Source organism: Acipenser ruthenus, chromosome 5 (genome assembly GCF_902713425.1).
Source record: "Acipenser ruthenus chromosome 5, fAciRut3.2 maternal haplotype, whole genome shotgun sequence".
Lineage (NCBI taxonomy): Eukaryota > Metazoa > Chordata > Actinopteri > Acipenseriformes > Acipenseridae > Acipenser > Acipenser ruthenus.
In genome coordinates, this window is record NC_081193.1 from 70422045 (window position 1) to 70440756 (window position 18712).

General features: G+C 35.7%; 1 protein-coding gene across 1 annotated transcript in view; it reads left to right on the forward strand.

Moving 5' to 3' along the window:
- Nucleotides 1-407: 407 nt before the first annotated feature.
- The window catches only part of LOC117403257 (sprouty-related, EVH1 domain-containing protein 2-like), a 59966-nt gene continuing 41661 nt past the window's right edge, over nt 408-18712 (forward strand). Inside the window, exon 1 of the mRNA XM_034005273.3 lies at nt 408-784. Within this exon, the coding sequence (XP_033861164.1) occupies nt 759-784 (26 nt within the window). The 5' untranslated portion in view covers nt 408-758. The remainder of the gene's footprint in view (nt 785-18712) is intronic.

Consider the following 18712-nt stretch of genomic DNA (forward strand, 5'->3'; position numbering starts at 1 on the left):
CCTGGACTTTGTAAAGATTCTGAGCAGAATGTCAGGACACCGGTACCTTGATGGAAAACCGGGATGTCTGGTCACCTTACTGAAAAAATAAGGTTTTTACATCGTGCTTAATTAACAACAACAAAAACCCCTTAATCTAATTATTTAGCATTCATTGCACTTTAAGTATGTGTAAAATATGTAATTATTAAATAGAAAATAATATTTGTGATAATGATAAGGCCCTTGTTTTTACCATCTTTAAAAAAAAAAAAAACTCTCAACTCCTGCCATTTTCCATATGTGTAATGGACACCGCAAAAAAATAGCAGCCGTCGTTATAATAGCTACAGCACAAACCTAGCACTATTTGCTGAGAGTTGGTCTGAACGAGCCGTTCCCGCGGACGGTTACCGGTCTGCAGATTTTCCCCAGGCTGCGGTAGAACGGGTTGCTAGGCTGACGTCATCGCTTCCGCTCTGCTCCTGCTCCTCCCGTGTCTGTGGCGCTGCTCAGAGAATCCAACATGGAGTAACAGGAGATGGGGCTCGGACGGGGCCACCGCCAGCACCAGCACCAGCAGCACCGCACACTCACAATCACGGGCGTTTTGTAAGAAAATTCACACTCCAGCACGGCAGGATTTACACGGTACACAGACACGCATTTCCAAAAAAGCAAGAAGAGAACCGGCAAAATGTGAAAAAGGTTGAAAAAAATGAGGAAAGCTCAGTCTGTACCCGCTGTGGGATATTATTATAGGTGAAAAGAAAAAAAAAATGACCGAAGACACACACCCAGACGAGTAAGTTTTTGTGAATGCACGGAGGGGACGGGGGGTCGAAAGTTGCATTGCCTTATGTTATTGTGGTGTATTTTTTTCTTTTTTTTTTTTTTTAAGTTGGGTAAGTTTTGTTGGATGCAGTTCGGCAGTGTTTCGGAGTTGAAAGCTTTGTTGCAGCAGAGTCATGTCAGTCACTCGGTCAGCGGGGAGGAGGACTGGCCCTCCTTGTTTCCAGAGCCTTGATTAGGCTGGATCGAACAGTAAAGGAAGTAATATATATATATATATATATATATATATATATATATATATATATTACACACACTATTACAATCGCGTAGTTAAAACTGTGCTGTTTGGAGTGTACTTTGATTGTGTGTTTGTCTGATCACGTTAGATGTAAATATATAGTAATATATGCTTCAGCCTGCCCTGCTCTAGCTTGTTTTGCAAAAGACAAAACTACTCGCCGTGTATGTGAATTCACTGAAATGTAATATCCGCCATTTCTTTTTTGAATCGCTCTCATTTGCATACCGCACTTCATTCATAAAAAGCAGACTACAGTCGGGGGAGGAGAGGGACAGAGAAGCCCTCAAAGAGGACTTGTCTGGGTCAAGTCGCACTGTATGATTTGTGACATGCAGCTTTTGCTGTAACGCACTTATGTTAATGTGTGTATCTTAATAATATATCTGGTTATGTGTAAATGATGTGGTAGTGTCATATATGGTATTTACAAATGGGAATAATTTAGGCTGCACAAATTTACATTTTATTAATTAATATAAACAGCATGCATATAATTTGGAGGTATGTATTGACTAAAAAGTGATTTTATTTTTTTCTTTAAATTGGAGGAAGAAAAGATTCAACAAATATACTTGCCACTCTGGAACTTAACTATTATATTTAAGGTTTGCTGTGTTTTCGTTGTTTTTTTAATGACTCAGATAATCTCTTTTTTTAAATTTCGTTTCTGAATGGAGGAGTCCCTTTCCTTTCGTTTACAGTTACCAAATGTCTGCGCTCAGATGCAGAAATAAGGGTTGTTTGAGTTGACTGTCCCATGATGCAGGCCATTAACAAATACAGTAACCAGCCTTCAGCCTGTTCCATTCATAACTGGACTTACCTGGCACAAGAAACCAAGAGTATACCCTCAGTAACTACTGGAGGATCAGTGTTGCAATGCGATACAATCTGATTGTGTTACATTATATTGGAGATGATTGATTAGGGTGACCAATATCACTGCTGTACAAAGGAGCACATGAGATTCAGTGGTTTTATTTTTTTATTCTTTACAGTGATATTTTGTGACACAGAGTGCACTTGCAGTTCTTGGATGAGCCATAAAAATGTGTCAAGTAGATTTTGTCATGCATTTATCATTTATAAGTAGTGGTTTAGTGAATAGGAAAAGTTCTCAAACTGTGATAGATTTAAATAAAGTAGACGTCCAAAGTGAAAAAATACAGATTAACACTTAAGACTCATTTACAGCCCAAACCATTATATAAAACGAAGTCTTCATTATATATAAGTGCTGGGACAAATATTCAAACAAATATTTTTTGACATGTATTCGGATACAAAAGTCAGATGTTCATATTTGCTACAAATGACAAAAATACTTATTTACCGTCTCACCAGAATTTGCGCGAGAGTTTCAAAAAATGACAAATGAAAAAGAGCTCTGTTTTGATATGTGAGATTTAATAAAATAAAATAATAAAAAAAAAACAGGGGATCAACACAGCAGTTGAGCCTCTATTTCAAAGTTTTAGACAGCAAAAAGTAAACAAACCAAATTATGCACGCATACTGATTGCTATGGAAAGCCATCTAGGACAAAAATGTGTTGTGCTGCTTTAGAGCGAGTCAGAATCTCATGCCTTGCTTAAACAGTACACAACTTACTAAAACTGTGTAGTGATTTTTATATCTTTTTTTTTGTTGCGACTTTCTGTTATGTGGAATATAATAAGAGAACCAAAACGTTTTTTTCCCCTTCACTTTACAACGCCATTTCCACGCCATTTAATTTAAAGTGTTTAAAGTTATATTTCAGTTTTCATTTGCTTGTTCAGCTACAAAAAGGCACAAGTAAACCTCATGTTATTACTTTATGAAAACGTGTCTTTGGCCACTGTTTACTGTGAAGAAACGGCAATGGCAAGGAATGAACAAAAAAAAAAAACATGCAGTGTCAATTTTATGTAGTATTTTTTGGGAATAAGCAAAACAACGTTTAATTTGAACTGCTATTTGGCATCCTTTTGTTTTGTAGTTAATTCACTGGGGTAAAGTAAACCCTACACAACTTATTCTTTACTCCTTGGATGTTTTTCTGTTTTAACGTGTTACATATTGTAAGGTCTTGCTGGGGCAGCGGCGTGGAGTAGTGGTTAGGGCTCTGGATTCTTGACCGGAGGGTTGTGGGTTCATTCCCCGGTGGGGACACTGCTGCTGTATCCTTGAGCAAGGTACTTTACCTAGATTGCTCCAGTAAAAACCCAACTGTATAAATGGGTAATTGTATGTAAAAATAATGTGATATCTTGTAACCATTGTAAGTCGCCCTGGATAAGGGCGTCTGCTAAGAAATAATAAATAATAAAAATAAAGAGCACACACACAGGGGCCACGGCCATGCCCCCTGCCCCTGCTGCTAAGCTGTCTCTGCCTTCGTTCTGAACAATGTAATGGCTTTTTTATTATTTTTTGAAAAAAGAAATGAATATCCAAACAAAAATTTAAATTGATCAAATATACAAACATAAAAATCCTGTATTTGTCCCAGCACTAATACACACACACACACACACACACACATATATATATATTTTATAACAATTCGCTGAATCAAGAATCAGCTGCATAGTGATCAAAACCACTGGGACAAAATCATTCCTATACTAACCAATGTAAAATACTCCACTTATAAGAATCAAGCGATCTGCTTATAAGAATCATTTCGGGGGAAAATGGCTACATGTAATACGGTACTTGATCAAGTGCAATGACGTGTACAGCCAATAAAGCTGTTTTTGAATTTGAATTTGATCACATCTCTTGTGATTAGGCACGTACGCAGCATGGATAGTGCAATGATGCAGGAAACACTGCATTGTTTGTAATCAAACATGACTGCGTCACTGCATTGTGCAGATATGGGCTTTGTGTTCTCTGTTAGTGAAGATTAGTTTCAATAAAGTGAATAAACATTCATTGAATACATACACAGTACAGCAGCGTTACTGTGTGATATGCATGTAGAGGGAGGGGGATTGCATAGCTTTGCATCTCCACTTAGTCTAAAACTGAGATTTACATTGCAACTGAAAATAAGTAAGCCACAGATGCTTAAATGCAGTGGTAGGCCTGACAGTAAAATACTGTACTGTAGTGTCATTTTAATTCAAAGGCCATTACACGTAACACCACACCGCAGTTAAACTAGGCACCCTCACGAGATAATGTCTTCTGTAGTAAAATAGGATAAAAAAGTATACTGTAGTAAAATAGGATTCTTCAGCCTTGAGTAACCATAATCGTGATCATATAACAAGCTGCTTACCCACAAGGACTTGTTCTGATATATTGTCCTCAGTGATTGAGCACCATTGACATTTGTATACTGTATTTAAACTGCTGATGCCCGGAGGCGCTTTTGCTAATTGTAATGCGACAGAGTGGCCGAGGACAGTGTAAATGATCAGGCTGGAGTCTTGATTTACAGTTTTAAACCGCTGTTGGTTTTATTTTTCTTACACTGCTGTGGCAAAACAACCGCTAATAAAACAAACCAAATAAACCTAGCTCTCAGTTGGCGCACTAAGTAAACAATACTGTGTGTGGAACAAACACTAGATCTCTTACTCACGTTTTGGTTTCTTTTTCTTTCTTCTGCTTCCTTACTTCTCTATACTCCATCACAAAGCTGTCGGCTAAGCCCTTTTTATCGAGGTGCCATTAACTTTAACAAGCAGACAGTTAACCAATTGACCATTATCTTTAATTTGTTAAGGACAAGCAGCTGTGGATTTTTTGTGGGCGTGCATACATGCGGAAACTTGTGACATCTAGTGGTCAACCCATTACACTGCAGGGAACAAGCTCTTATTCTCATACTAACATACTGATTCTGCACCACAGTAATCATACCGGTCTGCTTTTAAGAATCAACCGCTTACAAGAATCAAATCATCTGAGACGGATGTGATTTTTATAAACAGCGTGCACTGTAATATTATTATATAAGAAATGTGTTTTTTTTTTTTAATGTACACACAAGGTTTAAAAAAATATTTATTTTCAGGACGTTTCGAGCAAAAGCCCTTTAGCTGTTTAAAAAGTAAACGCAGTACATTTGTTATTATTTGAGGTGACTAATAAGTTTACTGCACTGTGTTTACTTTTCTTTTTAAACAGCTGAAGAAGGGCTTTTGCCTGAAACATCCTGAAAATAAGATTTTTATTTATTTAAGCCTTTTGTGTACATTTTAAAAACCTTTTCTTCCGTGTGCCTTCAATTTTGTACGCTGCAGTATATATATTATATATATATAAACTAATGTGTTGTTGGTTAAATAAATACAGTTGAAGCCACAGTAAAATGAAATACAGAGCATTGATCACAGTATTATTAATGCCCCACAACCTCAGCAACTATCCCTTTTAACAAAAAACAGTGACATTCAGAAAAGGTCATATTGCCCATCCCTAGTTTCCGGTCTCTTGTACACAGGAGAATTGATTTCAGATCATTTCACTTGTCCCTTTTCAGCATCCTTTGTAGGTCAAAATTCAAAGGCTTGAAAGAGAAACTGAATTTACGTCTGCATACAAACCGCAAGTACAGTATTTATTACCAGCAGTTTACAGTTGGTCTAAATAGCTGAAATTATTGTGTACGATTATTTCATGTCATGTTTTCAAAATGTTATGTCAAATGTTGTGTCATTTTTGAATTACTGGTACATGCATTTAATTCATTAATTAACATTAACCCATATTTTAAGGGAAAACAAAAACACTTTCCTTAACACCCCAGTCTCAGAGTGGTATTAGTTATTTTACTGAAAATGCACATTTCCTTTGGCTTGCTCAGATTAGACAAGAAACTGCAGTGAAACTGGTTTCAAGATGATTTCAACTCCAGTAGACCGTGAAGAACTACATCTGGACTATTAACCGTAACATTAGTAGTATGAAGGTGCCAGTTTACTATGGTCGTATTGCATTGACTGGGTAAGACTGTACTGAAGATAAGACCTGCCTCTCTCTCTGTCTCTCTCTCTCTGTCTCTGTCTCTGTCTCTGTCTCTCTGTCTCTGTCAGAACAGAACAGAACAGGTACCAGTTTATACATTAATTTGGCAGCAAACATGCCTGTACAAAATCTCCAGTATTTCCAAGAGTGAAGCTCATAGTTTCCTGTAGACTCTAGAATAAGGAATGTTGTTTTTTGGAGTTATGAATGAATGTGTGCAGTACCATTTCTAAGCCCTGGTCAGGTATTTTAGACTAGTTTTTGTTGACAAGTCTATACTTGTGTCTTCACGTATTCAAGAGTTACACTGCTTTTGGGACTTGGTTTCTCATTTCATAACAATCCTGAAGTTTCTGTGGATGGTTTTTTAAAGCGTTTTTTTATGTTACACTCGTATTTAGGATTCGGTCAATGACCGAAATAAATAAATAAATAAATAAATAACCATTTCGTGATTTGAGCATTTACAAATTATCAAAGAACAAAATGAAAGGTTATTTCGGTCTTTGAGCAAATTATTTTGATCAAATTGCGAAATGGAAAATATCAAACAAGCAAAGAACAAAGCACAAAAGGAGAGAAAGCTCTTCGCTCTTTGAGTAAAACGATATACTCAAATTTCAAAATGTGCTTTGAGCAAATGCACAGATAACAAACAGATTTTAAAGATGCTGCTCAATCTGCGATTAGCAATTCATTGCGGCGTGTTAAATGCACATCAAGTGAAATACAAACTTTAATACAATATTTTTTTTATTGAATGAACATAAAATCAGTAAATTTATATTTATAAGATACACATCATTGATTCATTATATATGTATTTATTATTTATGCAGGAAGTTAACCAATTGAGACCGTGGCCTCTTTTGCAAGGGGGTCGTGTTAAGCAATTTAGGAGGATAGTGTTCTCAAACATTAAACTGCAAGCGAGTTTGAAATAAAGTTCATAATGTTCTCGCCTTGTTGTTTAGAAAATAGTTACAGATTTTCATGTTCGGGTATTCGCTCATAACTTAAATATTCGTTCGGATATTAGTTTGTTTTCAAAAGTATTGAAAGTCATTATATTGCTCAGAACGCAGGCAGAGACAGTGTGGGCGTGGCCCCTGTGTGTGCGCCTTTATTTTACAGCAAGACCTTACAATATGTAATACGTTAAAATAGAAACTACACTACACAATATTTTCAGGAAGTTGGGTACTGTTTAAGCAAGGCATTTGAGAATGACACTCGAGCTGCTGTGTTCCTGTGGTTCTTTTTTTTTTTTTTTCTTTATATATATTAAATCTCGCATCACACGGAGCTCTTTCATTTGCCATTTTTTAAACTGTCCTGCAACTTCCGGTGAGGCGGTAAATAGTGCAAGGTATTTTTGTCATTTGTAGCAAATATGAACATCTGATTTTTGTATCCGAATACATGTCAAAAATATAAGTATTCGCTAGAAATGACAAAAATACCTTGCACTTATTTACTGCCTCCCTAGAAGTTGAGCAACAGTTAAAATTGCAAATTTAAAAGAGCTCTGTGTGATATGTGAGGTTTAGTATATATTAAAAACAATTATGGAAAATTAAAAAATTATGGAACCACATTATGTAGCAAAGCATTCAAACTGAAGGATTTGTGAATGGGAAGTGTGTGTTTTTTTTTTTTTTTTTTAAGACCTTTGACAGTTCATTGGATAGAAAGAGGGTTACTTGTATCTGCTGTCATAATGAGTTCCAGTGTTACAGAAGTGCATCTAGTCTGCTGTACCACCTGCATGCTGCTAAACATGATTTCACTTCTCAAAATACATTTTCTAGTAGTTCTGCTACAGACAACAACAATACAACAACAAATGAAACCCATCAGTTTCGACAGAAATGTAGGATCGCTGCAAACCCATGAATCAAGCTAATTACGGTACTATAACCAGTGCTGATGCAAAGTTGATGGCCACAGACTGCAGACCCATTAGTTAACATTGTAGCTTTGTTTTATTTCAATAACCACATTTATTTTTAACAATATTATTTACAATTATGGAGGATATAACCGTCACTCAGTGAATGTTTTGTTTGTTTTAGGCAATTTCAAGTTATTAATAAGAGCATTTAAAATTATTATTATATAAAGAACGGCAATGAAAAACATCAGTTTGAGTAAAGGAAACTGATCATTGTAAATGCAGCAAGGTGAGTAATAAACTCCATTGTGATTTTAGCAGTTGGTTGAATCGATTTATCAATGCTGGATTGTAAATAAATATAAAACTATAATGAGAATCCAGAAATAGGAAAACAGGTTTTTATGCTGGGCTGTTTTTTGGATAATAATAATAATAATAATAATAATAATAATAATAAATAATAATAGCAGCAGCATCAGTAGTAAAACAAACTTAAATGAGATGGATGCAATAAATGTATCGATGAAATATGCGATTTAAAACCAAGATTAACTGAGATTATTATTATTATTATTATTATTATTATTATTATTATTATTATTTATTTCTTAGCTGACGCCCTTATCCAGGGCGACTTACAATTGTTACAAGATATCACATTATTTTTACATACAATTACCCATTTATACAGTTGGGTTTTTACTGAAGCAATCTAGGAACCCACGACCCTCCGGTCAAGAGTCCAGAGCCCTAACCACTACTCCACACTGCTGCCCGATAGGCCTACATTATTTTGTTTTAATCACTTGACAGCCCTAATTTAAATTGAATCTGGCAAAGTTGTGCTGTATCCTGCTTAATAATATACAAATAAATGTTCCTTTAAAAAAAAATAAGATTGCATACAAAATATGGTATAACGGTAGGAAAAAATATAACAAATATACAAGGCCATAGCCAGCCATGAAAAATCACAAGGCACTTCGGGTATAGTAAGTTACAGGGTCTATTGGGGGCAAGTCCCCAAACCCCTACCTAAAATGATATAATAATATTCACAACCTGGGTCCTCTGAACTATTGTTGGAATTGTTAAAATGTGCATAAACTGAGTTCGCTAAACTGCAGTTTACAAGCCGCTTCCACTAGCGGTTTAGCATTGGAATATTAATAAGCTGGGTTCACTAAACTGCGGGTTACCATGGAATTGTATTATTCCTTATTAGGCTGATATATACTTTGTTTTAATCAACATTATTACTTTACCTCACCTTGTAAAAAAAGTCACTAATAGTCCTTGGTTGTTTCAAAGGCATTCGAACACGTTTAACTAACAGCTATGGTGTTATGAACTGAGGTGTGTGGTGTTGCTTTATTCTGCAATGACAGTAAAAGATTTTGAAGTGCGCAGTCTATTGATATCAGTTGGACTTTAAAATGTACGCACACAACGAGGGATGACATGCGTTTTATTTTGCAGCAAAGCAACGTGTAAAATAGCCTAAATAAATTAGTATGATTTTAACCGAGGCCCGTGCCACAGGTGCCTCATAGCGGACTAAAGCCTTGATATAGGTAATAAAATCTTAATTAACATGATTCTATTGATAGGGTTCCACTTGTTTGAAGATGTATGTAACGGTTACTGTTTTTACAGAACTGTGGTTTTAGTTAATCAAACACAGCTTAGTTGAAGTTTTCTGTGTAGTTTCTGTGTTCGATCAATATTCATTATTATTGTACAGGGGGGGTGCTGAAGTTCTAGTATTGAGTGCTTTGTGGTTTCCGGTTCTTAACTTTTTTTTTATTTTTTATTATTGCTTTGGACACTTCCGTGATGTGTACACATTTTCAAAATACAAGCTATTTGATAAACAAAGATTTTATTTATTTATTTATTTATTTATTTATTTTTATGGGTTTTTAAAAATATTTCTTAATGCAAAATTTATATTTCAGTTATTCAATTAACAGAAGGTAAAACTAGAAGACGACAAAAAAACGGTAGTTTTTCCAAATAATTATTGACACATACTCCATAGGTATTGTTGCCTCATTGTTGGTGAACACTAGGTAGGCCTACATGTATATTTGCATAAAATGTGATCACGATGTCTGGCACCGTAGTATTTATTTAACAATAGCAGTTCAGTTATATTGCTTAAGTCTGTAGTGGACTTATCAGGGAGGAAGTAACAGCCTTCTCTTATCAGACGATCTGCGGAACTGATTAACCCACCTGCCATGAGTTCGGAAACAACTCTGACTGATAACTGTTTGATTACCAGGGTTTGTTTTCTTTCATGTGTGTTTTGGGGTTTGGGAGCAGTTCATAACAGCCAGCTAGCTTCAAAGAGTTCTGCTTTAGCTCAAAGTTCAAAGTAAAAGCACTTTAATTGCACACACAATTGTTTTGTATAAAAGGATATGAACTTAACTGTATTTAGCATTGTGCCACACAAATTGTGTCCTCCTTTTAACTCCTTATGTGCTTCTGAAAAAAAACAATTTCAGACATAGATTTTGACTAGGTCAGAAACTAATTTAAATCTACAATACAATTAGTAGCACAGTGTTCCAAACATTAAGAAATATTCCAGGTTTTCTAGGAAAATGTTTTAATTATTTTTTTTTAATAAAAGAAAAGCATTTCTTTTTTTTGTAAACCAATCTACTGTATTCCAAGAAGGGGAAGTAGGCCTGGATTATGTGAACTACAGCATATTTTTTGCATTTTGTCTTTCTCTGCTAAATCATGGTCCTAGAGTAATTTTGTAGTATTATGCTGTCATGTTTGCATGGCTTTAAAACATTATTTGTTTTTTTAATTTTTTTAAATAATGTTTCATCTTCAGGGTACTCTGTTCGTCTGTAGATGACAGCACTCTTATTTTAATAATGACGTTGATCAGAAGAAGAAAAAAAGCTAGGAAAGTTATTTCTATGTTTATTAGCTGCAAATGTAGCTGTTTCTTTACACTTAGAGTTCTTCAGTGTTATATTATTTTATATATGAGTTAGCCACTAGACCAGTACCACGCATGCGCCAGATAGTCAGCACAGATCTCTCCTCCCCAGCAATGCTTGTCCATTTCTGTCACATTCATAATGTGAGTTTCTTTGGGCAACAAAAATTTGTGAACCATGGAATTTTAACAGGACACAGTTTGAAAAGCACCATCTAAATAGTCTATAATGTTTATTTAATTCATTTAAAGGAGTCCTTGTGTGCTGGAATTACCCATTTACCATATATAAAAACGTCGCTGTACGTTCTACATTTGATTATTACATCACATGCCCATCCACCAATACAGATTTAGAAGTTATATATATATATATATATATATATATATATATGAGAATCATTATTGCCATCTCCTACACTACATTCCATCAGCGTTTTGACATGTGTATGTTTGTATAATAAACTGTCACTATCGCACTAACATAGTTACTATTTTCACAGATTATATAAAATATAGGATCTAATAAACAAAGAACAAATATACACAGTAAAATAGAGATTACTGTACATGGGATGTTAGTTTACACATGCATGTACTTCCAAATACATTCAAACGACCTGTCAATCCAGGTGTGTAAGTAAACATACAGGTCTGACAGGTTTGCAAAGGGCTTGACTGTCTCAACATAGTTTGGTGCAGTTTGTTGATGAAATGCGGTAGTTATAGTGAAGAAGGGTGCACATAGCATGAAATCAAGCATGGTTGATGACAGCTACCCAAAGACCACTAGGGGAATTGAACATTGCCGATGGAGGGTGCAAAGGGGTTAAAGATCTCATTTAATTTAACCATGTAAATTCAGGTAAAATCTGTGAAAAACAGGCAGACCAGATAACCGTCACACTGATGGGAATGCAATCTGGCGAAAATGAATTGGAAGAAAACTTTTGTCCACTAGCCAGTGGGGCATTTAGTAGCCTGATGAGTGATGACTGATCTGTTTAGTCTAAAGTGACCTCTAGTTGGTGCAATGCACTCCTTGCTTTTATTATTTACCTTGACCTGAAATTTGGATATAAAACCAAATAATATTATCAAGATTTTTTTTTAACTGTGCCCTGACTTTAAAACTGTGTTTGTCCAAATAAAAATGTGTGCAAGTTAAAGTACTATTAGTGTACATCAGTCTTGATTCAGAGTTAGGCCCCATATAATATATTGAGCATTTTTTAAATCGGTGGTATAACATTCTCTTTAAAAATAAGATTATGATTTCTGAGATTTCAGGCTGATATGTTCATTTATTTAGCCTAATGTTCCCCCTGCCTCCACACTTCAGTCTGCAAAGCAGGATGTGAATGCGGTGTACTAACACTATAGGCCTGTAAATGTGGAATGGCCGTTTGATGACTCATACAGTACAATACTGTGTGTTTGTCAAGGAGACTGAATCATATGTGGGGAAGCACTTTAGGCAAACAGCCTTGAATCAGTTGAACTGATTGGAAACTGCGTAACCGTAATGATGGGAATTTACTGGGAATATTTTTCTCATGATTTTTATGAGGATGACCAAGAAATTTAGAGAAATGTCAGATTCCAGAAGGTAAGTCTAGGTAACAGCTTTTCGTCAATAGATGTTTTTAATACTACATTTGCTTAGCACTGTAACAAATGCACTGTTTATAAGCACAATAGCTATGTGTGTGTGTGTATGTATGTATGTATGTATGTGTATATGTATATATATATATATATATATATATATATGTGTGTATAATGTGTATATATGTGTGTGTATGTATATATATATATATATATATATATATATATATATATATATATATATATATATATATATATGTATATATATATATGTGTATATGTAAATAAACTGCTATTTTAGCTTGACTGATCAGAGCTTACCGTAGCTGTCTTGTCATTCATTTCAGTTGTTAAATTGTAAATATAAAAAATAGACCTGCTTCCCACCCACCAGTGTCTAGTTCTTTCTGGCCGTGCAATTCAAGAATTGTACTGGAGCCGTATTACTGGCACAGTAAGGCAGTCGGCATTATTCTTAACTACTGATGTTTATCTTGTCAGTTGTTTTAAATACTCTGCTGTTTTAAAAAGTGACATTGTATACATGTGTGTTAAGTCCTATATTCATGATTAGCTGAATTGTATAATGCTATTGAGTCGCAAAATCTAGTTGGCTATTGAAGCAGTATTTTAAATAAAAAAAGGATAAAATATACTCCAACAGGAAAAATACACACATGTATTAAATACTTGATATTGTGTTATGCTTAAACAACTACACTTTGTAGTTATACTGTACAATCCACTGTCCTTGAAACAAGCATTTTACTTGTAACACTAAGGGACATGCTAAGCTGCAGGTATTGGCTATACTACTGTGACTGTAACATACAACGTATTACTTGCTTATCCCACTTGGGATGAACTGGCATCAGAGATCTAACAAAAGCACTACTGTATAATGCTTAAGTTAAGCACACTTACAATAATGTTGTGAGAACTCGTTGTACAATTTCTTGTTAGTACTTTATTTGCAGATCAATCTAAAGTGTTGATATTTTGATCCCAACGCTGTCTATATTAATTGTGAAACATCAAATGGAGTTCTTAAAGGAATACAGTACTGTTGTGTGTGTGTGTGTGTGTGTGTGTGTGTGTGTGTTTTTAAGCAAGTAAGCAATGTGGCCTGAATTCAGAGCCTTGATCAGTATGTCTTTGTAGTAAGCGCTAGCACCATCTACAGGAGTTAACACTGTGGATAGTTTCCTTTTGTATTGCTGGCAAAACAGAGTGGGTGTTTGAGATGGCAGAGACACTTAGAAACACTTTGACTGGTTTCTAGCCTATGTCACTTATGTCTAGCTGTAACTGAACTGCAACCTCTGAATTCCAGTCAAAGCACCTAGCTAATTGTTGAAAGAAATTACTTTCAGTAAGGTATAGTACAGGAAGTCTACTGGATCTTCTATAGTGCCCACCCCCCAAAAAACATTTAGTAACACAACATTACTAAATTGATGTTCAAAATAAATATAAAAAAAAATGTTTTGTCATTGTTGCATTCTAATGATTTTGTCTTGGTTTAAATTAATTGCATTGAAATCAATAATATTCAGTTCCGTTTTAGGATAATGTGCTTCAGTAAGCAACTGTTTTTCTTCAAGCGTCACTCGCATGATTTTTAAACTCTTACGATGTGGTGGTGCGATATTTTAAATAGTGTTCCTTTGTCTAAATTTAATTTGGGATTGTTTTAAAAAATAACAAATACAAAAATACACATTCCTTGGAAGGGAAGTGCCTGAGGAAATAAATAGAAGGCAGATTCACATGTTGCATATGTGGTTTTTTTGCTTTCTATTTACACTACTTCTTTTGTAACCATGTACAGTAGCTATTTTCTGCATGCAAATATACACATTAACGTATATTAAAATGTAATTGTCTAAGTCTTAATTAACATTAATTATTGAATTATTTTAATCTAAACCACTGGGCTCCTAATGCACAGTAAATTGTGTTTAGTGCCATCTGTGTTAGCTTTGCCAGACCCATTGATTTAAAAAGAAAACAAGAGAATAGGTTTGTGAACACAACACAGGCTCCATCTAATATTAACAATGGCAAATCTTGGATCATTTATGGGTTGGCTGATTTATACCCACCTAAAATTGTGAACTACTAATATAAGGGGGTATATAGTAGGCCTGCCCCTGTCAAATGCCAAACTCAGTTGCCTTTGGAGTAATCAAATATTCTGACCCTATTAAAAACCCAAAGATTAACATTAGACATAACCTTGATATTAAAACTTAACATTAAAAAAAATTACTTGTCTTCATATGACGTGTATATCAGAGTCCTTGTGTAGTTTACGGTATACCATATTCAATGTACTTTGGAGTATTTTGGTATAATATACTGTATGATTCAGCAAATTTATGATCAACAGCTTGATGCTATTTTACCTCCTGAAGCATTTCTTTAGTAATCAATTCCTGCTTTTCTCACTCCAGATCTAGATGGTTTACACACTGCACCACCCCAGAAGGGAACCAAGATCACAAAGGACTAGAAATACAGTTGTTGTTTTTAACTTGTGAGACTGCCTATAAACAAAGGAGTTTAATTGTGTTTTGTTAGCTGATACTTTTGTTTCTAATTTTTTACACACAGGAAATGTTTCTTTTGATTTTAATCGTACCGTAACAATTTTATTATCAGCAAACCATTTTGATGACGCCCCCCGATCCCTGTTGGTTCCGATTCATGAAGGCTCTGCTTTTAAAAACAGTTCATTTGGAAGGGTGGTGGTTGTTTTGTTTTTTTTGTGAATGCAAATAATTAAATGATATCCTTAATTAAGGATAGCAGTCAATAGAATAAAGCAGGGGAATATGTGTTTGTAATGGGGTGATAAGCAACAGTCTGACTAGTTTTGGGTGTGAACACTTAAGGCCGCCACACACCAGACGCAATACGATTTTTTCATTGACAAGTTACTTTCGCAGTGACATGACTAAACACACCAGAAGTGACACAAGACTGGTACATATTTGTCAATATGATGTAGTAATTGAGTGCCTTCTCTGATGGTATTTCAACATATATGGCAACAAATAAGGCTGTAATAATCATGATTTTTTATTTATTTTTTTTAATCAAGAAGTTGCAGCCACTTTGTATTATAGTTGCGGTTTTGGCGTAGTCATAAATGTAAACAGTTTGCACGTATATATACTTGCTTTCAAGATGGATTTTTGTTCATTTGTTCAAAAACAACAATACAAATAGATAACCAGAACATAAGTTCTTAAGACTCCCTCTATCACCATTTGAAATAAAACGTTTTACGCTGTGTTTCATTACAAGTGAAGAGTCGCAGCTAACAATAATGACGCATAACACACAGTACTTGCATAACAGTAAAAGCTCTCACAAGATTGAACAGCCACTACATTATTTTCAAAACGGCAATAAACCTTCAGTCACAATTTAACAGTAAGTACAGTACTTCCATCATGGCCCACAGTCTTCTTTCCTGTTGCTAACCATAGCAACGGGAAAGAAGATCACTGATTGGCTAGAGAGGATGACAAGGCATACCAATCCCCCACTAGCAAAATACAATGTGAGAGTGACATTTCCTTTTCTGTTTCAGAATTATTCCTTTTATTATTCAGCATTATTTTACAATGAAATTACATATAAGTAATAGAAACATTGTAGTCAGATTAAAAGTTGCGGCAACTATAAAAAGTTGTGGTCTGTGTTAAAAGTTGCGGTTTCCACAACAAATTCACGGCCCGCAATTTTCTTACAGCCTTAGCAGTAAATCATATACAGTCCCTTCTAAATGGATGCCGATATATTATCGTTCAAATCAGTATCTTTTATAATTGCTGTGATCTTTGTCATAGAACTCTAGGTATTTTTCCACGGCAAGTATTATTGTGTCCTCCGTCATTTTGGATACTGCTTCACCCTGCTGGACCACGTGCATTGAAGCTGTTCTCGGATTGCTCAATTCCCTAGTTGTCGCACGACAAATCACAAAAAATAGGATTCAGTCCTATTTATTTCTCATCGCCCCCGTGTTGCCTGTGGTGTGAAAGATACTTATCAAAAGTATAGGTTATATTCATTTTGTCACATCACTGCAGTTTTGCTTGTTGCGTTACATCTGGTGGGTAGCAGCCTTTACATTGGGCATTCAGAGCAAGCATTTGTGTAAAATGCAGATACAGTATTGGGCGTTCAGAGCAAGCATTTATGTAAAATGCAGATACAGTAGGAGTCGGCCTATTCAGTTCAATTGTGATCATACTTTACACCCACTGCTTTGTCTGTGGATGGGTGTGTTTGTGTGTGTGTAGTTTTCTACTGTATGGCGACCATGGCTGTTAATCTCCCATTTTAAGAAAGCTGCTGTATAAAGTTATTTATGAAAGAAAAGTTTATCAATTGTTAACCCCAAATGAAGGTTTCTGTGTGGTTGGACTTGCATGCTACTAGACACAAGCCACATTTGTGCTCATGTGGAAGTGTGCGTTTTATCTTGGTGTGACCAAGCTGAGTTCAGAAGTAACCTCTTACTGTAGACTTTAACTAGCTGGAAATATGGTGTATCCTCTGAAGATGCTGTTCCCTGCTGCGCAAAATTGAAACCAAAGCTGTTCCAGATCAGTTAACATCAGTCTCCAGCTGATTCAGAAATGGCACACACTTATATAAAACGGGAATAAAAAAAGTGCTGGATTTACAGTAGATGCAGATACTTGTAGACAGACACGGAAAAAAACAGTGTGGTCTCTGAAACATGTGCGTTCAAGATATTGTACAGCAGGTTAGGGTATAAAGAAAAAAAATGTAATTATGAATTGTCAATTGCCTTTTAAAGTATTGACTTGCCACTAAATGTATTCAGTTTATCAGTGCATTTGCTTTGTTGTTGCTTGAATAGTTTGTTCGTACATTCTTTATTGGTTACTAAATAAGGGGAGCACTATTTCAGAAATGTAAACTTTTATTACATACTTTCTATAAGTAAATGATAAACATAACATCATTATTATTATTATTATACTAAACACATACATGGAAGCCACAGTGTTCTGTGACATTGACCCTTTTCCACAGGCACATCTCAGCCCTAGGCCCTCGCTCTGCGTTATCAGTCTGTCTGTGCATTTCAGTTTTTTCAAGACCTCCGCCCCCCAAAACCGTACAAAAACAATGCTGACTGGCTTACTAAATCCTATATAGTATACAAACATGCAGGGATTGTAAAATTTGAGCACCAGTCAAAATTTGATGATAACACTATGTAACACAATTTTTGTTCCTGGGTAGTAAGTGTTATTTCCTAATTGCTTATGCCTCAAGAGTATAGAAAATGGCTATTATTCCCCACAAACTTTGCTTTTGTGACCAGGACAGTGATATTTTGAAATTTACCTATTTCCAATGAGAAAACGGGCGAATTTGTGTCTTTTCGTTCACATAAAGTCAGAAAAAAACAACATATGAATCCAAATTAACATGTATTTATACTAAAGTAATACAAAAGTGACTACAAAAGATTTAGAAGTGAGTAGTTTTTTGAGATTTACGATTATACTGTAAATCACTTTCACGAATCAGCCCCCAAATGTAGTCTCCCATCATGTTCTCGTTATACTGTCCTTGGTAGCGGCGTTCAAAGTCCAGTATATCCTGGTGGAAGCGCTCGCCTTGCTCCTCCGAGTACGCTCCCATGTTCTCCTTGAATTTATCAAGATGAGCATCAAGGATATGGACTTTGAGGGACATCCTACAGCCCATTGTGCCGTAGTTCTTCACCAGAGTCTCAACCAGCTCCACATAGTTTTCGGCCTTGTGATTGCCCAGGAAGCCCCGAACCACTGCGACAAAGCTGTTCCAAGCCGCTTTCTCCTTACTAGTGAGCTTCTTGGGGAATTCATTGCACTCCAGGATCTTCTTTATCTGTGGTCCGACGAAGACACCGGCTTTGACCTTTGCCTCAGACAGCTTAGGGAAGAAGTCTTGAAGGTACTTGAAGGCTGCCGACTCCTTATCTAGAGCTCTGACAAATTGTTTCATAAGGCCCAATTTGATGTGCAGTGGTGGCATCAGCACCTTCCGGGGGTCCACCAGTGGCTCCCACTTGACGTTGTTCCTCCCCACAGAGAACTTGGTCCGCTGTGGCCAGTCCCACCTGTGGTAGTGCGCCTTGGTGTCCCTGCTTTCCCAAAGGCAAAGA